At 29.1% G+C, this 25,609-nt stretch overlaps 1 protein-coding gene across 4 annotated transcripts; it reads right to left on the bottom strand.

Moving 5' to 3' along the window:
- Positions 1-1,829: 1,829 nt before the first annotated feature.
- Positions 1,830-17,146, bottom strand: LOC130669743 (histidine decarboxylase). Of its 4 annotated transcripts, none has more exons than XM_057472787.1 (16): positions 17,028-17,146; positions 14,143-14,175; positions 13,326-13,612; positions 11,827-12,081; positions 11,587-11,730; positions 9,822-9,888; positions 9,585-9,747; positions 8,353-8,423; positions 6,690-6,709; positions 6,502-6,600; positions 6,203-6,423; positions 6,010-6,119; positions 5,738-5,908; positions 4,301-4,377; positions 2,583-2,709; positions 1,830-2,188 (listed from the first exon to the last, which is right to left on the bottom strand). In XM_057472787.1, exons 2-16 carry the CDS (start codon positions 14,168-14,170, stop codon positions 1,944-1,946), a joined length of 2,085 nt encoding a protein of 694 aa, XP_057328770.1. In that variant the 5' UTR covers positions 14,171-14,175; positions 17,028-17,146; the 3' UTR covers positions 1,830-1,943. The 4 variants fall into 4 exon arrangements, with proteins under 4 accessions (XP_057328770.1, XP_057328772.1, XP_057328769.1 ...); XM_057472789.1 differs by lacking the exon at positions 17,028-17,146 and adding an exon at positions 14,560-14,796; XM_057472786.1 differs by lacking the exon at positions 17,028-17,146 and adding an exon at positions 14,505-14,796.
- Between the last annotated feature and the right edge of the window lie 8,463 nt (positions 17,147-25,609).

The raw sequence follows: 25,609 nt of genomic DNA on the forward strand, positions 1-25,609 counted from the left end.
ACAAAAATAGTCAGAATAGCTTCCTAGGACCTCAAAACGTCAACATCTGATGAAAACTCGATTTTCGAAAATCGGGGTGAAAACAATACCTTCCCGAATTTTTCGAAAATCGTCGATTTTCTTATCGGTCAGTTAAGAATGTTTAAAATGAATTTATTAAACGACACGCAATGTATTATTTTAATAATTGATTAGAATTATCACAAAAATATCAGCACATTGTTAGATTAAAATAACACTTTACAAATTGTCTTTATGAAGTCATATGATTGAGTCAATCGTTTAAATAAGTAATTACTACACTTGAAAAATTTTAATAAAATAATTTCTAAAAGACCCAATGACATAATTTATTTAAAAAATGTGTTTAAAGGTATACTGTAGTAATGAACAAAGCAAGACTAAGACCAAGACAGTTTTGGTAACGATCTTGGTCTTGCTTGTCCGGTCTTGGTCTTGGTCTCGGTCTTGCATATTCAGTCTTGATATTGCTCAAATAGTCTGCTATTTATTACTTACTTCATTTTGGAAATTTTTCAAGGCTTTTTATAGGTATAAATTATAAATGATCATCAATCAATATCTATAATTAATTAAGCTTTATTTTACAATGTACAAAAAGTTTTACCGTATTCTCTTAGTTTTAATACTTATATTTTTTTTTTTAATTGTCCACTGTATCACCGCATCCACGACCTTTTACATTTTTGCCTTTATATCGCAACTGCTTACTTTTTCTGCTTTCATTGTGCGGCTGTGGCCCGACTTGTGCTTATACTGTACTCAGCACAGTGTACTGTATCATTACGGTGATACCCTAACCTTTCCCGCCCACCTTTTGCCGTACGAGTATAGCGGCAAGGGAAACCACAAAGAAAACCATTTGCCAGTACAGTTTCTCTGATAGTCACACTCTAAATATAATTACTTTGCAAGTTCTGCACTGAAATATTTACGGCTAACCTAACGACAAATTTCTGGCAAACCTTGACTGGATAATACTTGCGTGCAAGTTGATGTAAATCTACACCCGTAAATTGAATGTAATTTGAAATAAAAACTTGCCGTCAATTTGAAGTGAAATTTTCAATTAACTTAACGTCATTATCTGACAAGTAATTTTTTAAGTCAAATTGAATTCAAATTTGTCTGTAACTTTAAATTACAATCTACTGTCAACTTTAACAGCAACTTTTTGTTCTTCAACTTTTGCTGTTAAGTTGACTTCAGGTTCCGGCCGTAGCTTTTACCGTCAACTTGATTGGCAAGGTAGTTTTTCTTGTTGTCAACTATGCGAGTACTCAACTCTACTCAAAATTTCTTTACTCAAGCACACAAACGACATCTATACTCAGTGACAACTATATTCAATGACAACTGTACTCTCAATCTATATTATGTTTACTCAAAGTTCTCTATATTCAAAGGCATCTTTACTCAATAATCCACAGATAAAAAAGATTGTCGATAATGAAGTAATAAATAGATAAGACCATTCGAAAAGTCGATCACGTAGAAAATTAAAAGAGTATTTAAATATTAAATGAAGAAAAATTAATTTTTAAAATAAAAAAAATATGTTTTTATTCATTTTTACTTTAATAACGATTTTAAAAAAATTTTAAAAGAGCTTTTTTGTTAAGTTTCATTTTAACTTCCCTATTTCAAGCATACAATGTACATGTCCGAAACATACTGGACTCTTACATAATCATGTATGTTTCTCATAAGATCGAACAAGATCTCATAAAATCTTCTATAAAATCGTACAAGAATTAGTGGGCGGAAAATAAAAGAAAATAAATCAACCAAAGAAAAATTTATTTCTAAATACTTTTTTTTTTACATTACCACTTTTTTTTCTATTCAATTTAAATAATAACAAACTTAAATCAAATTTGTTCTCACATAAACTTAAAAAATAAAAATAATAATGTTTATGATTATTTTTTGTAATCCTTATTATTCATCATTTCATCTGAATGTGATTGAGTTGTAAGTGTAGTATTGATTAAACCACTTATTCCACCAATGGTTTCGCTTTTTGTAATAGGTTTCTCCACAAAAAATTCATTTATTTCCAACATCTTGATAGGATTGTCGACGTTTGTTTTAAAACTCACCTGACGATTAACGTCAATCGAATCGTCGGAATTTGATTTCGATGTAAAGTTATCGTAATAAATGCCTTAAATAGTTCAATTTATTTTTTTAATTTTTATTTTATTATTTATTCATTTTTATTTTCGTTAATCAGTTTACACACAACAAAATACTAATTATAAATTTAAATTAATCAATTGTGCTCAATCTTTTCTCATAAATTATAAGTCTTATATGTTTTTCTTCATTAATTATTAAATTTTTTTAATTATTTTTATGTACTAATAATTTTATTTAAACACTAATCTACGAGAGCGTTATCAATTATTCAACATGAATAATTAATTAAACAATAAGTAAATTAATTCATTATCTATATATTTATTAAAAAGATTGAGTGTTACACATTTGATATATTTTTTTTTTTATTTTTATTATTCACTCTTGTATATTATTGCTGTTTGTTGAAACATTCTTACCAATAGATTTATCAGTTTTGTCGATACTGAGATTTGAATCATTTTTTCCATTGTAATCTTCATCTTCTTTCATTAACGGTAGTGTTGTACTAGGTTCCGATAAAGGACGTCCACAAGACGCATATCCCTAATAAAAAAAAAAAATATGAAAATAAATGATAGTTTTAATGAATGCAGAAAATATTTTTAAACTTTCAATTTTGTACACCTCAAGCGCAAAGCAATTGTGCCCTGTACTCTCGCTTAATTATTTTTAACTAATTCACTTGTACTTGTTTATCAGGGTGGTCGTTAAAAATTAAATTTTCTCAGGCGCCCCATAAAAAGCTTCTTTTTAGTGAAAAAATACCTGGGGAATTTGGTTTTTTCTTTTTAAGTAAAAAGAACACGTGCCGCAGGACGATCAAAGTTCATTTTTCGATACAATCGCGGTTTTTTTTAAATATCTCATTAAATATGCAGATTAAAGGAAAAAATTATAGAAACAATTTTGTAGGAAATTGAATTTCTTAACAAAAAAGGTCATGTTCATTTTTCTTATAAAATGTGTATTTATGAAGATATTTTAAAAAAACTTTTTTAGGTCTTATTAATTAAGAATTTTAAGGATTACGAATGTTAAAAATAACGTGTGTTCTTAAATATAGACAACTTCGTAACTCGTAACATATCAATCATTAATACTTGTTGTAGTTTCTACTTAGAGAAATTTTATTTTCAAAATTTGTAATCCTTAAAACGCTCAATTCATCAGCCCTGATTAAAAAAAATGATTAAAAAGTATTTAAAATGATTTGTTTTTTAATCATTTTAAATACTTTTTAATCCTTCAAATCATTTCTAATCCTGTCTCTTATGGACATTTAACGTGTGAAATCATTTTTAATCATTTTTTTTAATCAGGGAGATCTAAAAAAAGTTTTTTAAAAATATCTTCATAAATACACATTTTATAAAAAAAATGAATACAACTCTTTTTGTTAAAAATTTAATTTCCTACAAAATTGTTCCTTTAATTTCTTCCTTTAATCCGCATACCTCATGAGATATTTGAAAAAAACTGCGATTGTATCGAAAAATGAACTTTGATCGTCCTGCGACACGTGTTCTTTTTACTTAAAAAGAAAAAACCAAATTCCCCAGGTATTTTTTCACTAAAAAGAAGCTTTTTATGGGAAGCCTGAGAAACTTTAATTTTTAACGACCACCCTATTGTTTATACAATTTATATTATATAGGATACTGATATAAAGACCATACGAGTGTCGAAAAAATATGTTGTTTAATAAATTAATACAATTTGAGTTAGATTCATCAGTCACTGATCAGTAATCAGGGTTCAGAAATTTGTGCTTAACAATAAGAATAAAGGGAAAGAATATGCCCAACTTTCTCTATATCAAAATAACGATCGCGGGCAAATTCACGTGAATTAAATTAAAAGATACATTCAAATATTGAATGCCATAAAAGAATGTTGATATTAAGGTAGTAGAGATTGTTTTTATAAGAATGCCTCGTACATAAATGAATTCAATCATTAATATATAAAATGCAGTACTATACAAACAGGTTTGAGAAAAAAATTTTTATTGAAATAAAAAAACAAAACGAAACACCTCACGGCAATATTTTTTAAATTTGAATTAATATTTATATTGATGCTTGAGTGTTTGAGGCGTACATTTTAAAATTTTCTAATTTTTTTTTTTACGAACCTGAACTAAGTCCATTCGTGAATCTAGTGAAAATTGTTTACCTGACATTAAAATACCACGAATACGACGTCGCATTGCTAAAAATATTTTTATTTTCAATAAAATTATTTATTTTTTAATTTAACATCGATATTAGAGAAAAAAAGTAAATAATTAATTAGTATATTACTACCCTAGACCAGAAAGTTGGATTTTCTGGCGCATGAAATATAGATGCCGAGGCTTCGCTTCCTTGTGTCAGAGCATCCAACTTTTTGGCCGTAGGTTGTATAGTATTTTTCTTGATCCCCATCCGAAAATACGGAAACACGGGGGCGCCGCCCGACTTTTGCAGAGCCGAGGTTTTGCTGGTCGGGGCGGGCTTAAAAAAATATATCATAAAGAAAATACAATTAATTGCACAGTAACTGAATTCTGACACTAAAAATTAAGAATAAAAAGAACATATAAATAAATGAATATTTTTCCGGCATATCAATATTATTAGCAGTCAGTCAAATCAAACTTGATTTATAAATTTTTTGATTAAAGCAAAGCTGGCCATTATCACTTTTATAACCACAAAAACAAAAATGATTAAAATTGAATTAATTGATCTATTATTTTATATTACACAATCTCGACATTCAACTTTCTAGTAACAGTATTATGAAATATTCAATGTTTGATAAACGAATGAAATGCAAGGTTATGTAGAGATGTACGAGTTAGTTGCCGGTATTGCATACAGCGTGCTTGTGAATATAGCCATTACCCCACCAAGCCAGAAAAAACACGTAGTCCACCAGAGCGCGCTGTAATCCAAACAAGCCACAAAAGTCGTAGTTTCTGGCGTGAAACGTGGCACGAAAGTCCGTATTTTCGGGTCGGGGATCAAGAAATAGTATATTACATACCTAAGCCAGTAAAATAAGAAAAGTCTCAGATCAAATGTAATTGTTGGCCGAGGCGAAGCCGAGGCTGACAAACATGTGGTCTGAGGCTTTCTTTTTTACTGGCCAAGGTGCATCCCTGGTGGTTTTGAATCACCCTGGAAACACCCTGGGAGTGGAAACACGGTGAAATCACGGTGGATCCAGGGTGGTTACACGTCAGGTTTGTGCCATTTTATCACCCTGATTCCACGGTGTTTACATGGTGTTTCCACGATGGTTACACGGTATACCCACCATGATTCCACGGTGATTACGCGGTGTACGTGGAATCAGGGTGGGTACACCGTGTAACCACCGTGGAATCACGGTGATAAAATGAAAAAAACCCACCGTGTAACCACCGTGAATCCACCGTGATTCCAAGGTGTTTCCAGGGTGATTCAAAACCGCCAGGGGTATACTATTTTTCTGCTCGACGAAGCAGGAAAGTTGCCACTTTCCGGCCGGAGGGCAGAAAAATAAATTTAAAAGGGCATGTCTTTAATTTTTCGGATGCATTTACCTGGACTGTCACGTGGTTCTAAGCGTAGTTGTCCAAATGTCTTCATACAGTCATTAAAAACGTCAGCTGTGTCATATATTGCTGCAAAACTACCATTGACTATTTTTGGTGACATTGGGGAATTAGCAAGCAATAAACTTGATCCAAAATTTTCATTTTTTTGACGCGTCTCTATGATAATTATAATATATATATATATATATTTAATAACCAATTATCATTAGAGTATGATGATTAAAATGATGACTTTTCATTAGAGATAACTAAATTACCTGCAAGAGAAACTTTAACTCTAGCCGGTGATACAGTAGCTGATGATAAAATTTCAGAAGCAGTGGTTTTAATTTCAGCCCAATCACGTAAAATATCTTCATTTGTTGTACTTGATAAAAAAAAAATACATTTTATTAAAATGTGCGTGTATTATTATCAATTCAATAATAATATGTAAGTATAATGACATACTTTGTTGAAGTAACAGTAAAACGTATAACGTATTTTCCATGCAATGAAGCAGGAACACAGTGAACTCTGCCAGTACTATTCATTTTTTTAAGCAGTCTCTCTGTTAATGAATTCTCTCCACGAAGACGAAAAACAACCATGCCAAGATGCCTTGTTGCTGGAATTTCAAATCTCGAGTCACCCAATACTAAAGCTTCAAATTTTTGAGCTAAACGAACGCCCTAAATTACCAAAAAAACAAAATGTTTTACTTTAATTATTTTTCATATAATCATTTATTACTTGTTATTTTTTCATACTTCACGGATATGTTTTTGTAATCCAGTTATTCCGTAATTTCTGATTACAAACCAAAGTTTGAGAGCACGGAATCTTTTTGATAATGGGATTTGCCAATGCTGTAAAATAATTAAAAATTTTCTTATAATCATACAGTGCATGGTTACCTTTGGGTGTAAATATATTAATTAATTATTTATTATTTTACCATATAATCAATCGCAAGTCCTGAAAATTTAACATTTTTAATTAATAGTTATAAAGAATTTTTTTTTGATAAAATTATGTTACAATATATAAATCGCGTATGAAATAAACTCGATCTAAAAAAAAAGGACAAACTTAAAACAACTTAAAATTTTTTGAAATTTAAAATAAACAGTTTTCTAACTCAATAACAATGATCAAAAAACCTCAAAACTATGTTTTGTAGAAAATAAATCAAGAAAAACAAGAAAATTTTCATTATTCAGAATATATAGAAGTATAATTCAAATATAATCATAGTTTTGACTTTTAAATTTCAATAGATTTTAAAAAAATTCAAAATATTATCTTATAAATTGTCTTTAAATTTAGAAGTGTACACGGAAAGAAAATATGGGAACTTTTGCTATGCATTATGGGAATAGTTCCCATAATGGTATAGGAATTGTACCCATACTATTATAGGGATAGTTCCCATAATATATGGGAATAGTTCCAATAACAGTATGGGAACCATTTCCATACCGTTATGGGAACCATTTCCATACCGTTATGGGAACCATTTCCATACTGGAATAGGAACTATCCCAATAGCATTATCGGAACGTTTCCTATAATATTATGGTAATGGTTCCCATACTATTATAGGAACCATTCCTTTAATAGTATGGGAATGGTTCCTATAATTTATGGGAATGATTCCTATAAAACAGGGTTCATTCCTATATATTATGGGAATGATTCCCATAATATTATAGGAACAATTCCCATAATATTATAGGAACAATTCCCATAATATTATAGGAACAATTCCTATAAATTATAGGAACCATCCCTGATTGAGGAACCTAATTCGAAATAATTCAAACACGGTCCGAAACAATTCAAAGTTGGCGAAATTGACGATATAGATTGAATCATTTCAAATGAGATTTCTGAATCAGGGATTCCTATAATTATAGGAACCATTCCTATAATGTTATAGGTAGAATTTCCATAATATTATAGGAACTGTTCCTACAATTATGGGAAACATTCCTGTAATTATAGGAACTGCTCCCATAATTTATGGTCATAATTCCTATGTTGGTATAGAAAAGAAATTTAATAGAATTATGGGAAGCGTTTTCGTAATTTTCTTTCCGTGTACCATAAACGACATTCTAAGTATATTGCAAAAAGAGATTTTTTTCCAAACACAATTATAATACATAATAATTGCATACATAAATATTATTATGATGCTTTCAACTATTGAAAATAATTATACACGATATTACAATAAATAACGATTTAATCAAAAAACTTTTGCCTCTAAATCACGTTCTATTAACTTTGAAAACAAAAAAAAGAATTCTGACTAAAAAAAATGAATTAAAAATTTATATTTTTCAAATAAATCATAAATTAATTTATATACAAGTGTTGAAACTAAATCGAGCTTAAATAACATCGAAAAAATTATTTTTTTATTAAAATCCACACTTTGAATATAAATTTTATCAGTTGTCGCAAAAACTATTAAGATTAATTAAATATTATCATGCGTGTATTTTATTTTTAAGTAATTCAAGATAACTAACTTTAAATGTAATCGAATTATATAAAAATCCTACTTTCATTGCGAAAAATATAAATAAATAAGTAATCGCTGCAAACCTTACCGGAATTTTCATGTTTTAAATATAAAGGATCAACGTTAAATGTCCTATGAAGTGCTTGACTATTTTTTACCCTAAAAAAAATTAACAATTATTAATACTACATAATTTTTAAATTTCTTAATGTGAATAGATTAGGTTTGCAATATTTTTAGATCGGAAATGAAATGATAAAAAAAAAAAGAAAATGAGAAAGATCCGGTAGTGGTTCAGCTCGGAAACTTATGAATTGATTTTCGTGGCCCTGAGAATGGTCTGTAATAAAGTTTAAGGCTTAAATGTAAAATAATGATCATTATACATCAGTGAAATTGTTATTTTTGATTTAAAAAAATATATAATTTCAATCTAAATATAAATGTTAAGACGTTTTAATTAAATTACGATTTATATTATCTTATCTGATTTTGCGATTTCTTAGTCGATGAATTTGACAAAAGGTAAAAATTCAGTCCAGTTTCGATCGAAATCGTCCCAAGTCCAATTCGAAGACAGAATAAATGAATTTAGAATTAATACACTGTAAAAAATTTGCGGATCGAATGCGAATTAAATCCAGAGTGAATGCGGAGTGAATGAATTTTTAATTATTCACTCCCCTCGGAGTGAAATTCACTCCGGAAGGGAGTTTTAAAAATATTATTAATAAAATATAACTCCACTAAGTAAAATCGAAATAAAAATTCGTGTATTACAGTACTGATCAACCGATACGCACACACACACGCCCGAACACACACACGGACATATTCGCACACATGCGCACACCCGAACACACGCACGCACACATTCGCACACACCCGAACACACACACCCGAAAATATACACGAACACATTCGCATAAACGCACACACAGACACTCGCACTCGCACACACACGCTGCTTAACAGTTTAATATGAATTAATTTTAATGTTGAAACTCCGGACTGGAGTGAATTGGGAGTGAAATAAAATCCCCATCACTCCGAGATCACTCCGCTAAAAAAAAACTCTCAATTCACTCCGCATGCGGAGCGATTTTTTTTAAAACTCCGGATTCACTCCGGATTTTTAACAGTGTACGGATTGACTAAACGAAAAGTTGGAGTAAATTCATGATGAAAGTCATATTCGTGTCACGAACTGAGTTTCGTCAGGAAATTCAAATTGAAATTCATTATGAACAAAAATTTTTTTTACACGGGTAGTTATCAGTTATCAATAAATGTAAAGCTGTGCCGTAAGATATGTCTTACCACATCGCTGTACAATCAAAGTGAACCATCAACCATTTGCTTGGATTAAATGCAATTGAATCAGCAAATTCGACACCTCGTAACCATCCACGAAACTCAGGACAGACAAAAGCACTTCCTGCATAAGCAGCGTCGATATGTAACCAAATGCAATTTTTTTCACCTTAAATTTGAATTAATTAAAAGTAACGCATCTTGTTTTTTTTAAGTTAATAATTTTAAAAAATGAATACTTACAAATCGGCCCAATTTCGCACAGATTATCAAAAGAACATGCGCCAGTTGTACCAAGAGTTGCGCATACCTGACAATATATTATTATTATATATATATTTTTTTCAATATTATAAATTATTTTATTTAATCTAAAATAATTTATCTCCGAAGCTTATCTATTACTATAAATAATAATAAAAATAATGAGAGTTATTAGAGCTAAAGTATAAAAATAAACTTCTCATGGGAGTTATTTTGTCAGACTTAAGATATCAGACATTTATATACAGGTAAAATATAATTAGGTATATTAAAACGAAGAGACTTTGTAAGAAGATTGTTCTTTTCACGACATTTTAATACTTTTTACTTACTTTTATTAGTATATTGTGTGGCAAGAAATGGGACAAGAGGATTTTAGACGGGGGTAGAGTTGACTCCCCCGATTGCGCGAACAATTTATTTGATCCAAATAAGATTTGTTTCATTCAAATAAATCCTATATTTGAATGGACCCAATCAATATTTATTTGAGACAAATAAATTCATTTATTCGAAGTAAAGATATGCTTTATTTCAAGCTATTATTTGAATGAAATACAAATTTTCTTTTGTAGTTAATAAATCTTTATCTGTATGGTGGTATCATAACGCCGTAAGCCACAGTGTAATTTTTTTCAAACAAGATTTGTTAACTATAAACAAATATATATTTGAATGAAATAAGTGATCTTGTTGTCAAATTGATGCAAGTGTTTGATTCAATTAAATATTTGTTTAACCAAATTAAGTTTATTTCAATCAAATAGATACTTCTCAATAGTTTCAAACAAATTTATTTATTTGAATGAAATAAACTGTTTTCTAGGTAAGGACTAACATCACTCGGACTGAAATCGTGTTATTCCATGCCAAGCACTACATTTGTCATGTTACTTGCATTGATACTGGAAGTTTTAATGTTTGGAGTCAATCGAAATAGGCTAATTGCTGACCGATAGCGAATCGAAAAAAAACAATACTGTGTTTTATATACATGAATGAGATAAATAAAGTGAATGTGATTTTGACAGGAATCAAATCAAGTCAGAAATTAAGGAGTTTTTTCGCTACATTGGATAAAAGATTTTTTGAGCCGAAGATATATATTTGGATACGGCCAAATAAATATTTAATTGTGAGAAAGATATAATATATTTTAGCAAATTAATTGTGTGAACTAAGTGATTAATTTGTGATAAAGAAATGATCCGATTGCTGCAAATAAATGTTAGTTGGGCCATGTGCTCTAAATATATAAGTATCGCCAAATTTTTCGTTACTCGTTACGAATTTACTATCTTTACCACAAATATATCATTCACTTACCACAAATAAATGATATATTTCAGTCAAATTATGAAATTATTTGAATCAACTGCAGTGCAGCCAGATCGTGCGATATTTCCACCCCCTCCTGCCATTACACTCCATGCTATTTTACTACAGGACCGGGTAAAAATATCGCACGATCTGGCTGCAATGATCAACTGTCATATTTAGTGGTGCCAATTATATTTATTTGTCATTAAGAAATATTTTTAAAAAACTACAAATAAATTGATTTTTTTTTTGGACAAATATTTCTTTCTTTCAGTGTAAGGAAAAAAATTGATCAGTTTCTGCCAGCTGAATCGTTTCACCCTGAAATTGGCTTGCGTCAACTGGCAAAACAGGCATTGAACCTTGAAATTTCGATGCTGATATCATGAAATAGCCGAATAAAATAAATATAAAAAATTCTTACAAAAAATGGCACTAATCCAGCTTCACGATCCCGTGCAATAGCTTCTATTAACATGTCTCCTCTCATACTTAATTTATCATCTGATTCGATATATCGCATTTGTACTAGCCCAATAAGTCCGGCTTTTTCTACACTAGAGTGTGCCTACATAAATGTATAATATTATTGAATAAAAATAATAATCATAAGTAAAATAAATGATGAATCTCAATAATTTTTTATGTCCACTAAATTTTTTACCTGATCCGAACAATAAGCAACAAGATGAGAATTAATTTCTCCTGGTGACTTATCGGGCTCATGTTCTTGTATAGCACGTATAGCTCGTGTTCTAGCAGCTAAAAGACAAACCAAAGTTGATTCAGAGGAAGTTGTTTGTATTACTCCACCACCTGATCCACCCGGACAATGTAAAAAATCTTCAGGTAATCCAATCATTTTTCCAAGCCAATTCATTACAATTGTTTCTAATTCTGTACAAACTGGACTTGATGCCTACATTTAAATAATAATAATAATAGTATAACAATATAAAAACACAAATTTTATAATACACACACAGAGAACAATGTTGGCTCGAAATCTACTAATTTTTACGATGTTGTCGACCAAACTTGAAACAGGAAGTGAAACATCCAAAAAATTACTATGCTCATTCAAAAAATTATTATACTGAATCACAATATTTATTACGCGCGAGAAACATCAATAAGCTTTACTAATGATTACTTTCATACATGATAATAATTACGATGCGGCATAGTAATTTTTTATAAGAGCATAATAAATTTTTGGATGCTTCACTTCCTGTTTCAAGTTTGGTCGACAGCATAATAAAAATTGCTAGGTTTCGAGCCAAAATTTTTTTCCATGCAGAAAGAAAAATAAGTTTTATAGAAAAAAATACATTCTTGATCCGAGAAATTAATTTATTGCAAATTTTTAATATTAAGAGAGAGTGTGGCAAAATGGGACACCCTTTTGTAACCAAAAACAAATTTATTTTATAAACGTTGAGCTAGTCTCTAGAAAAATATTAGGTGAGTTGGTCATCAAAAATAGTGCGAACATATGAAAATTTTGGCCACTGAACAATTTTTTTCGTGTTGATTATCCAAGTTATTTTACTCAAAATCAGCAAGAAAGCTAGTAAGCGTAAAACGAACTAAAAAAAAACATTTTTTTTTTTTCGTTCATTTAAAAAAAAATTTTCTGTAACTATTGGCTATAACTTGAATATTGATATGTAATTTATTTTACATAATTGCATTTAATCTTAACACAGAATTAAAAAATTTGTTATATTTTTTATAGGAGCATTACTGTCATACTATTTTCTTTTTTAGTAACCATGAAAAATTTTTTTTGTTCAAAATTCTACATCTCTGCACTACTCAGGATGACCAACTTACCCCATAATTTTTCTGATGACTATAAACATTTACAAAAAAGAAATTTTACTCGCTATGAAATAAAATATTTTCAAATAAAATTTACACATTCTTCTGAAAAAATTCTAAATGTTTGTTGACAAAAAATTTTTATCAATTTTACATAATTATTGGTTTCAATGAAGTATTTTGGTATGAGAATTTCTGAATTATTTTCACAAATATTTTTTATTTGTAATGATTAAACTTTTTTTTTTCAAAGAATCACGAAGAATCAAAAGTTTGTAATTTCAAACTTAGTTTTTTTTGTGTATCAAAATAATAAAATTGATAAATGAAACTATTTACCCAAGTAAATCCAAGACAATTAATAGCGTCAGCTAACATGTCTGCTAATAAGCTAGCTGGACAATTAAGTGCCGGAAAATATGCATGCATATGAGGACTTTGCCAATGAGTAACCCCAGGCATAATACATTTTTCAATATCCTCAAAAATATTTTCCCATGGTTCACCTTCAACTGGAGCTGATATCGGTAAAATATTTCTCAAGTATCCAGGTGACACTGCCGGATAAACTCGTCTTGTTCGAATTGTTTCAAGGTAATTTGCTATGTAATCCACCATTTCTTTGCCTTATATATTAAAATATAATAGAATAATAATTGTTAAAATTAAATTTAAATATTCGTGCTGAATAATATTTAATGTGAACTGATTGTAAAATTGAATATAATGAATTCATCGAGAAAAATAATTAAATTAACATGAATAAATTTTTTAAGCACGGATTATTTATTGTTATACTGCTGCAATTGATTGAATATACGGACAAAAATTTGCATTGTTTTTTTTTTTTATTACCATAGGCGCAAAATAAAAAAAAAATAAAATAAAAATAAATGTATAGACACTAGTTCGAATCCCATAAAGTTTACGGTAAGACAATATCTGTGTCCGTGAAATTCACTTTATCGCTGTTTTATTGCATACACATTTATCTAACAGTTATATATCTTCTTTAAATTGATTATTTCAAATAAAATTTATTTAAACTGAACGATTGAAATTTATTATTATAATGTTTAAAGTAAATTATAAAAATAACGATTTTTTTTATTAAATTAATTTAAATAATTTATTTTTACATTTAAAAATAACTTACCATGCTGGCGATATTCCTCAAGATTCATGTTAGCTGTAAAATTCAATTTAGCTGACTTTGAAAATTCACTTTTATTTAAAATGAGGGCGATCAAATTAAAAGAAACATTGAATTGATGTTAAAAAAAAAAGATATTATACTTTTTTGTCACTGAAATTTTGAACCGTAACGTTCTCCCAAACTTTTTACGGATCAATTTACTCTACCTTTCTCACAATACCCAAATTTCGAAATTACGATCACACCGTTTTACACGCATGTATTTAATTATTTTATTGCGGCCGTGACCGCACCCTTTATATCAATAAAAATAAAAAATATTATTTACTAAATGCTATAATAAATAGTGATTGAGCATTTACACTTTATAAATATGATGCGGATATCAGTTGTTAAAATGATCAAAAGAAAAATCACCAAGTTAGGCTTTTGTGAGTAAATGATTTTATACGGTTTCATCATCGATCCACCCTGTCATTTGTCCAAGCTTATTAGGCTAGTGTCACAAGGCTCACTTTAATCTACAACTTGAATTATCTTACATGCGCGTCCTAATTTTTTTCCAAATTTATTTCATTATTTATACTTCTCTAATTCTCAAATAAGTTCCTGAATGCAACTAAAAATTTTATTTCCTTCAAAAGTAAGCTGCCTTTCAGTCTAAAATTTATAATTAATATTCATACATTGTAAAAAAAAACCGGGGTAAGTCCAGGCGGTGTAGGTGATAAAATTTTCGGTGTTAAATTTCAACAGCGAAAGCGGTGTTAAAAAGTTTTTTCGGTATTAAAATATTTTTTGGTGTTGAAAATATTTTACTTCGTGAATATTTTTATTGACTCTATTACTACAGTTAAACAGTGTTTCTATTAATTAATTAAATCATTGGTGATTTAAATGGTGGGCGTAAAATTGTTTAATTTTTTAATAAATTGCGTATAACATAAATAATAAATAATTATTTAAATAAGTACACAGCAAAATTAAAATGTCTTCCAGATAATATTCTTAAAATTTTTATATGTAATCCTTTTTTTTTTCTAATTTCAATACGTGAAATTTTTTTTTATACTGATTTAACACCGTCAAATTACACTTTCACCGTTGTTACTTCATTTTAACACCATGCGGTGTTAAATTGAGTCTATTTTTAACACCGGTCTTTTTACAGTGTAGTCCCCTATTTATATATGAATAAAGTTTACTCATATATAATTATTCATAAGTATAATTGGAAATAAAAATTAAATTTTGAAGTAAAAAAAATATTTAATTATTTATAGTACACATCGATAAAATGAATGAAGCAAAAAAAAAGAAGACGTAAAAGTGTCGATTATCGTGCCTTACTTTTACCTATTATCCGATTTAACGGTTGATCGGTTTGCACTCTATTACATGATTTCTTTAAAAAATTAACAATCGTTGAATTACGATATTAAAAAAAATACAATCGTACTTGATGTAACAATTATATAGAAAATTAGTAAATTGTACAGAGATGTAGGTTGATGCCGGTAACTTTGTTAAGTACATTTCGTGAACAAGGAACACCACTAAACAGAACTTTATATGTATATATATATATATCAGGGTTGCTAAAAAAAAACGACTTTTTTTTCGAGTCTCAATGAAAATTTGTTGGTTTAACATGTATAAGATCCCTCTCCAAAAAACAGCTTGATAAAAAATTTTTAAGAGGTCACTCACAAATTTTGATAATGCCAAAAATGATTGATATTTGAATTTTTTTCTCTACATTTGTTCTTTTTCCTGGCAGCAATAGTTCAAATCTGCAAAATCGCAGATATGCTGAAAATTTCAGCCCAAAATTTAAATACTCAAACGCCACTTAGGAACTTTGAACGTTTCCAAATCCTGTCTCTTGAATGTTTCGAGCGGCGTTTGTATATTAATATTTATATTAAAGCTTCTTGATTTTTTTACCATCGACTTGTATCATATTAAATGAAAATAAATGGAAATAATTGAGTTACTCAAAAATACAAAAATTAGTTAAAAGTATTTGCTACATATTATGAATTGATATTCAAAATTTTTGAGCGACGTTTCAAAATCTTTATTTTGAGTCAAAATTTTCAGCATTGTATTGATTTTAGAGATAGAACATTTTTCTGGCACGAGAAAGAATAAGTCAAAAAAAAAACAAAAAAAAAATTCGAATTTCGATCATTTTCGAATTTTCGTAATTCTTAAGCAACCTCTTACAAATTTTATATCGAGTTAATTGTAGAAAAAGGTTCTAAAAAGTCAGTTTTTTGGAGCACACGAATCTACATATAAATAGACAATGGCATATGGAATCGACGTGGTAATGTTTAATGAAAAGAAAAAATATTTAAAAATAATTTCTGATAATACATGTTGTCTAAATAAACAATGAATAAACATCACGATTTATGACATTTAAATGTAAATATATAAATATTTTAAGTCTATTTAAAAATAACATGTAAAGGTAAAAAAAAAAATTACGCGACGATCACGATCGAGCTTAAATGAATAAAAGACAGTCAATATTATTAAAAGCTTGGACGTCCGGCACTTCCGACTTTTCTCATTTCCCCCTTAGCTTTTAGAATCCAAATGAGCCGCGAGAAATTTTCCTACAGTCATTTTAAATTCACTTGTCAGACAATCGGAAAAAAATGAAAAGAAAAACGAATGAAAAAAAGCTTTAATAAAAATTATAAAATAATTTTTTGAAAAAAATTTTTTAATTTATTAAATTTGTAATTAATTAAACGCATAAGAAAATATGATATAGTTAAAAATACTGTGTGCGAAAAAATAGAAAAACTAGTTGATATAAATTGTGTAAATAAATGTTAAGTAAATTTAAAAATAAAAATATAATTACTCACCTTAATCAAATGGATAAATTTTAAGATTTCGTTAAATGGACGTTCGATTGTTGGACGGTAGGTTATTATAAACGATACCTACGGTGTTGTGAAGGTATGAGCATTGCTCAACAAGTGGTGGCATTTATATAAGGATCCCAGAGGATAAGAGTACGTGAAATCGCGCAAGCGCGTCCTGAAGAAATGTATCCCAGGAACTTTTTACGATCCTTTGGGAATCACAGTATTTTTTTTTTTTTTTTATTATTATTTCCTTCATTCTTTCTCCTTCTCTCTTTCATTCTTTATTTTATTTCTCTTGTAGACAAAGTCAGTGCGATTTACTTTGATATAACTTGACGAGAATGGATAATATAGATACGATTGAATTGGGACAAATCAGTTTGTTCTTAGTATTTTTTGTGAAATTGTTTTCCACATAAACATCATTTTCTTGGCTTGTATTTTCCTTCTTTGTCTTTTTTTCTTAAGATGCATCTTGGGGATCTTCGTTTAATCACAATCGCTTTAAAAGAATAGTTCCATTTGCGTCATTAAACCAGAAAATAATGTACTGTATTTGTCAAAATGTCATCTAAATCAAACTCATTTTACTCATGAAAAATTACAATATTTTTTTTTTGTATTACACTTCTTGATATTTTTAATAATCATTAAAACTCATCTATAAATTTATAAATTTTTGAAATATTTATGACAATTGATTACAGTTGCCTGAATAACTTTGGCCCACTTAAGTAACTTGGACCATCTTTCAAAAGTATCGTTAGGTTTTTCTTTTGTAAACTGTTTGTTAATTAGTATAAAAAATTAATTGATTATGTCATGCTTAAGTATTTTTTTTTTTAAGTCGGTCAATAACACTCTGATAAAGCAAAGTTATCCAGGTTGACTGCAACTATAGATAAAATCAATGGCCTGGATAAATCTTTTAATTGCAAGCAAATTATTTTAAATAATTATCAATTTTTTTTTTTCATCAGTTCTGTATTGAGGATAATTTTTAACTGTTTACTTGAGTCACTTAAACTGGTCAATTTGTTGTCAACAGACATCCTAAAAAAAATTTGGTTGACATGCTTACGATAAAACGCGTTTTCAATAATAACCGTAAGATAATTCAAAGATCTTAAGATTTATTCATCTTAAATTATAACAATTTCATTCTTACACGCTGAAAAAAAAATGCTAACTATCACCATTTTGTAATAGGGAATGATTACCATCTGTATATGATAATTATTATCATACTTTTATGTTAATTATTACTATCGGAGATGGTAAACATTCTTATCTAGATGGTAACCATTCTTATCCGTGATGATAATTAATTCTATCTTAGAAGGCAAAATTAAAAAAATTTTTAGACATAAGAAATATTACTATCTAGATGGTAACTACACGGAGAGAAATTTATGGTAACCGTTCCTAGTACGTTTATGAAATATCATCCCATACCGTTATGGTAATGATTACTTGGATTATGGGATATAGGCCCATACTTTCTGGGAAAAGTTCCCATAAGTATGGGAATAATTCCTATAATTATGGTAACAGTTCCCATATCGCATGTGAAATAATTATGGTAATGATTACCATAATATTATGGTAATCGTTCCCATAATACTATAGTAAACGTTACCATAATATTATGGTAAACATTACTATAATATTATGGTAATGGTTACCATAATACATAGTAACCGTCACCATTATATTATCGTAATCATTACCATAATATTATGGTAACGATTACTATAATATTATAGTAATGATAACTATAATATATAGGTGCCGTTCTTATAATCAAAATTTCAAGAAAATAACCGGTTACCATGCATTATGGGAACCATTCCCATAATATATTGTAATTGTTACCATAAATTTCTCTCCGTGTATCACTATCGGCAATAGTAATTATTACTATATGAGAAACAAATAGTTAACATAAAAGTATGATAATGATTATAACATACAGATGGTAATCATTCCTTATCACAAGATAGTGATAGTTAGTATTTTTTTTTAGCGTGTATAACATTATTTGTGATGCAGTAAATAAATTACTGAGCTATATCAGCGAAAATAAAGATATTTTATAAAATAGGCATTCTTTTTATTGGTTTTATTGTCAGGATCAATATAACTGGACATACCAATGTTCATATGGTATATTTTTATCGAACAAAAATAAAGCTATAAGCTTACATCGTGTCCACAAAGGTACACAGGGTGTTGAGAAGTCTATACTACAACACACGTAACGGAAGTACACCCTGATTAAAAACTCCGATTGAAACCAATGAATTCTAATTGAAAGTCTATCGAACTTCAATCGGATTCAATCGGAATTCAGCGGTTTCAATCGGAGTTTTTAATCAGGGTAGTTACTCAAATCGGTAGAATGGAAATAATATATTTTCAAAAAATGACTGCCGTAAATGCGATATGAGTGCTCAAAAAAATCGTTCAGAATTCAAGTAAATTGAATTTATTGAATCTTTTGGACCCAGTTAGATCTAGGAAATTATTCATAAAATTTTTGGTTGATTTTTTTTCTTTTGAAATTTATTTTGGATACTCGGGAAATATATTTTAGCCCAAAAAAAATTTATAATTGAACGAAAAAAGTAGATTCAAAACTCATTACATATTTAAATCGCAAATTAAAACGTATACATGTCGATTTTATGAAAGCACGTGTGGGCTTAGACATGTTTAATTAGGCATCGATTTTAGCACATCGCGGAAAATGACTAATGGAGATTTATAACCAGAAAAAGTTGTAAATTTATTTTCAAGCTTATGAATTATTAAATAAATATCGAAATTAGTTGAATAAAAAAATTCATAGCACGGATTTTAGAATTAATCTTGCATTACATTGAAAATAATTATTTTCAAATAATTTTACTGATTGTCATTATGTCTACAAATCAAAATGTAAAAGCGAAAGAGAGTAGCAAGTATAAAAAATGAAGGTTTCAAATCTGATTAAACTCGAGTTTTTAACGAACCCTTTCAATTACCGCAAGCATAATTAAAATTTCTTAATTCAGTTGAGAGATATCGATTACTTATACATCTATGTATTCAAACCGTTATAAAAAATCAACTAAAAAAAATTTTTAAAGATCTCGAAACGTAGGCGTGTATTTAAAACCATGTTTCGTCTTAGATTAAAATCACGTGCAATAACTTGCATGTAGAAACTTTATAATTGTGAAAAATAATGTAGCGTATAATTATTGAATCCTTCATCTTTGTACAAAATCGACAGTATAATGAAACAAACAAGTAAAACCATTTCTAGGCATTTACTTTGGTAGACGTTTTTATCCCACTTTTCAATTGCACATTTACTTTTATCTAGGACTGTAAATTTTTAAATAGAAAATTAATGCATTAATCATTACTTTCTTGTCAGTAATCAGGAAATTTTGAATTTGAAATAAAACTTTAATGGGTAATGGAAATTTTTTAGATTAAAAGCTTACAAAATAATGGCTAATAAAAAGTTTTAGGTTTATTTTTTTACAATCCATTTACAACCTGGCTTTTATTGCATAAGAGTCGTGTAGATGCGGAAAAAATAGCTATTTTCGGTACACATACGGAAAAAAAGTGATATAATGATAAAGCAATTAGTAAATACTATCATTCTACATAATAATTCTTTTATTTATAATTAAAACGTGAATAATAATAAGATAAGTATTAAAATTTATTATTCATGCAACGAAAATTAGTACTTGAACTTTAAAAACCGTAACTGAAACTTAAAAAATTGATGACGAGTATTATAAATTTTATTGTTTCGAATGGTAAAATTCCCTATATTGCACCCAGGTTCCGGATTATAATTTCGAACAATAATTTCTAAAGTTTATTTTTTTCCGTGAGGATAAAACAAGGATTTGCGGCATGCTTGTATTGACGACGCACAAGTCTCGGGTTATGACGCTTTATCAACAATAACGAGTAGGGGAGGGTGGGGCAGAGCGGCCCCCCTAAGCAAATTATTATTTTTGTGGCTTTCAACCATAAGATCACTTTGCTTTTGTCCTATTTCGAACAAATTCAAGGACATTTTGCCAAAATTCTGAAAAAAAAATTTTTTTTTTTTTGTGGGGCAGAGCGGCCCCCTTCCAAAAAGTGATAAAAAAAATTTTTTTTTCGTTTTTTTTTTTTTTTTTATTGTTTTCATCATTAAGAATGTATTTTTTTCTCTTGACAACTATTTTTGGTTTTATATTACTCCAAAAAAAATTTTTTAAAGTGTAATAAATCGTTCACTCTCGATTACCTTAATTACTAATTGTTATTTAATAAACAAAAAATCAATTCTATAGCTTTACTTTATTTCAAAAATTTATCAACTAAAAAAAAAATTTAATTTTTATAAATTTTTAGTGACCAAATTTGCCTCTTACATAGAGAAACGGCCGAAAAATATGAAAAAATAATTTTTTCGGAAGTTTCAGCTGGTCCATTTTGCCCCAGGTATTATGCGTAGGGCTAGAAATGTGGATTCATACTAATTTTTTTTTAATTTGACGATAAAAATATGAAAAAATCACTTTTTCAAAATTTTGGGCTTGTCCATTTTGCTCCAAATGTCATGCGTAGGGCTAAAAATGCGCAAACATATCGGATTTATAGTAATTAGGCGAAAAAAAAAAAATTTTTTTTTTTATCAAAATTTCAGAGGGACCGCTCTGCCCCACCCTCCCCTACATACATCTTTCTCGCACGAGCGAAGTGAGTAGAAATTTTCGAAAAATTTTATCGTCATTTGAGCCACTTTCATTTCTACATCATAAATTTCTAACACATGAATGTTCGAGAAAAAGGACAGCAATAAAAAAAATCAAATATTTATGGGTCACTGATTTGGTTCGAACTCTGCCGAGGTGTTCTGTATATTCAAAACAAAATTCTCTGAAAAATTAAGCCCTTAATATGTAGCCATTTCAAAGTTATGATTTTTTAAATTCTTGAACTATTCTTAACTTCCGGTTATGAAACTTGAAAATTTTTTAAAATTCGGGAAGTTATTGTTTTCATCCCGATTTTCGAAAATCGAGTTTTCATCAAATGTCGAAGTTTGGTGGTGTCCGAGTGTATATGTGTGTGTGTGTGTGTGCGTGCGTGTGTGAAATGGATATAATTATTTTATTCAAATGAACCATATCTTTGTCTCAAATAAGTATTGATTAGGTCCATTCAAATGTGGGATTTATTTACCTAAAACAAATCATCTTTGACTCAAATAAATTGTTCTCTCAGTGTAAAGACCCAAAAAAAAAAATTAATTTGTATTTCGATGATGTTTACACAATGCAAGGAACGAAACTTGTTCCTTTCACTGTTTTGTGAAACTTTGAGCAATCGATCCGAACAAAAAGTTCCATGGATCAATTCGACAGAGTTTTTGGGGGTTCATTAAGCTGTAAAATCACTTGGCAATACTAATTTTTTCGTGAATATTTGTAAAGTAGTGGTTGATAGACTATGTAATTATAAAAATTCACTTTTTCGTACGTTTTTGAAATCGATATTAAGGGTGAAAAAAAATTTTCTATTATAAAAATCAAAAATTAGGCTTGTAAAATAAATTGAAAAAAGTATTATTTTGAGCTATTTTTCATATTTACGCAATAACCGTGCCCAAAAAATTTTTTGCTGAAAAATTTTTAAACTAGAAATTTCAAGCTTCAAATTGCTTTTTTTGTTTTTTTGATACGATCATTTCTCACAAAAATATGGACTTTCAAAAATCACTAAAATTTTATAAAACTTTTTTGTTTTTTTAATTTTTTGTGTAAGTGTTTAAAAGAAAAGTTTCCAAATTCTCTAAATCACATTAAGTAGTTTACAGCTACACTGATGGATAATTCCATTACTATAAGCCTTCTGTAAGCGCATGTATTGGATTCACAATGTCAATAGAATCCATCCAGAATTTACGAGCTTACGACTTCAATACCAGATGGCGCGGGCTTAAAATCCTGTTCCTTTCTAAACACTTACAGTAGTTTTTAAATTCGATTTTTTGTCGACGGACGTCAGATTTAAACTTGATAGTTTTCTTACGTTAATTTTATCCAGAACGGGTCTTAGCTTTGTAGCTTCGATCCAATATTCTAATCAAAAAATAATTTCTCCATTTCCTAAATCTTTTCCAGTTCATGAATCCTTTAGTTCATGTGTATATATTTAATTTCACAATTAAGAATTAACGCAATTAAGAACTCTTGAACAAGATTTTTCATTGCTGTTATGCAGTAAAATTAATTGATGAGTTTGATTTATTGATTTACTATACAATGCATTTGTTGCGAAATTTTTCGGTTCAATGTTGATGGATACTTATCACAGAATTCTTTTGATTTGTAATTAAATATTTTCATCAGTAACGACACTTAAGTCGAGTATATAACAGCAGCACTTTCTTTATGATATACAATTATCTTGTTTTTAAATTTACCGCTGATTTTTTTTATCTATCATCTGCCCCAGCAAACGGGATCGCATTGAATCGCATTCAGTTTTCTATCCGATTCAATCCTGTTTTTGGAATGGCCGTCTTGTCAATCCGAATCAATGCGATTAAATGCGACACGTTGATATAGGCTAAGTAGGAAACTTTTTTTACCGATTAACCTAAAATTCTAGATTACCGATAGCCGAAATTTAAAAATTTCAATACGATTATAATATGACTCAAAAATAATTGGGAGAAAAAAAATTATTTTAATACAGAGTGTAAATAGAAAACATCTAGTAAAATTATAGCTTTTGCAATCATTTTAATGATATCAAATTTTTTTAGTAAAATAATTCACTAAGCACGAAAAATTGAATGACTGTGAAAGTAATTAAGTTTAAAGGCATGCATTTATTTATTTAAAAAATACAAACTATTGAACTTTGTTAAAATATAAATATTGAGGGAGATAGCCACTTTGAGGATCAAAAAAATAGATAATTTTCGGGAATTTTTTTGACTGGAATAATAAAGAAATTTGGGGATCGGGTTTTTTTTGTTTTATAATGTATACGTTGAAGATAATTCTCCTAAATTTTCGTCAAAACATATTATGTTGTTACAAAGTTATAAGCATTTTTGTGGAGCAACAAAAAAATTTTCCCCACCACGGTGTCATCTCTAACTCAAAAACGGATTATCAGAAACAAAAAAACCAAACGGCGTTGTAATGTGTATGCATGTGGTTATCGTTCCACGTAGGGGATTTTGAAAATTTGGATTTGAAAAAAAATGGCGACATATTAAAAATTTTTTTGTTTTTTTTTCTCATTTTTTTGGATTCAAACAGCCCTAAAAAATCTTAAAAATCAAAATTTTCAAAATTCACGTGCAACTTTAGCTACTGAATAGACGAATACGGCATAAAAAAAAGTTGCGAATCGGTTCATATTTATGCAAATTACAGATGTCACCAGTTCAAAAAAAGTAGTTTCGAGAAAAACGCGTTTAAAGTTTTTAGTCGATGCAGCAGTCAGTTGACGCGCTGTCACAAAAATGACTATAACTTGAAAAATATTCGGAATTTTTATATAAAACTCTAGATACATATTTTTGAACATAGACACTAGACTGATTCAAAAAAATCGACTAATTTTTTTTTTCTGCATTATATCGAAAATATTGTTGGAAATGACGAAAAAAAAATACTGTGAAAGTTTGAGCTCTTAATATTAATATTAACAACTGCCGCATCGCAATTTTCTATTTCCCGTTTAAATAACATGGGAAAATTTATTTTTTAAGCTTTGGAATTTTGTAGCTCTCGGTGGGACCAATACTTTCAAATGTTCAAAACATATTCTTGCGGGAAATTTGACGCTCTACAAAAAAGGTCTCTTATAATTTTTCGATATTTTTATTTCTTCAAAAGTTATTCAAAGTTAAAGTTATATTGACGATAAATTTCTACATTTTTTAAATTTTTTGACGCAACCATCAACTTTATCTGAAAATTTTAGAGGACATTTTTTGTAGAGCCTTTTATTTCCTACAACTTATCTCAGAGAAAATTTTTGATATTTCTCACAAGTCGTAAGTTATTCGCAATTAATTGAAAATTTAATATAATTAATTTTAAGCAACAAAATTTAGATTATTTAAGAATATACACTTTGATTTAATAAAAAAAAAAAATTTTTTTTTTTTTTAAATCTCACAGTGGCTATATCCCATACAGGAGCTGCCAGAGTTGAACAACGGGCCCCGACTTGGCCCAGTACTGGGGAACCTAGCTTTGGCACACCTATATTGGCCCAGGCTTGGGCCAGGACTGGGTAACCTAGCCTTGGCCGTCCAATGGCAACCCAGACTTGGGCCAAGACTGGGTAACCTAGCCTTGGCCGTTACAATGATTACCCGGGCTTGGGCCAAGACTGGGTAACCTAGCCTTGGCCATCCAATGGCAAGCCAGGCTTGGGCCAAGACTGGGTAACCTAGTCTTGGCCATCCAATGGCAAGCCAGGCTTGGGCCAGGACTGGGTAACCTAGCCTTTGCCGTTACAATGATTACCCGGGCTTGGGCCAAGGTAGG

This window comes from Microplitis mediator, chromosome 6, assembly GCF_029852145.1.
Source record: "Microplitis mediator isolate UGA2020A chromosome 6, iyMicMedi2.1, whole genome shotgun sequence".
NCBI lineage: Eukaryota > Metazoa > Arthropoda > Insecta > Hymenoptera > Braconidae > Microplitis > Microplitis mediator.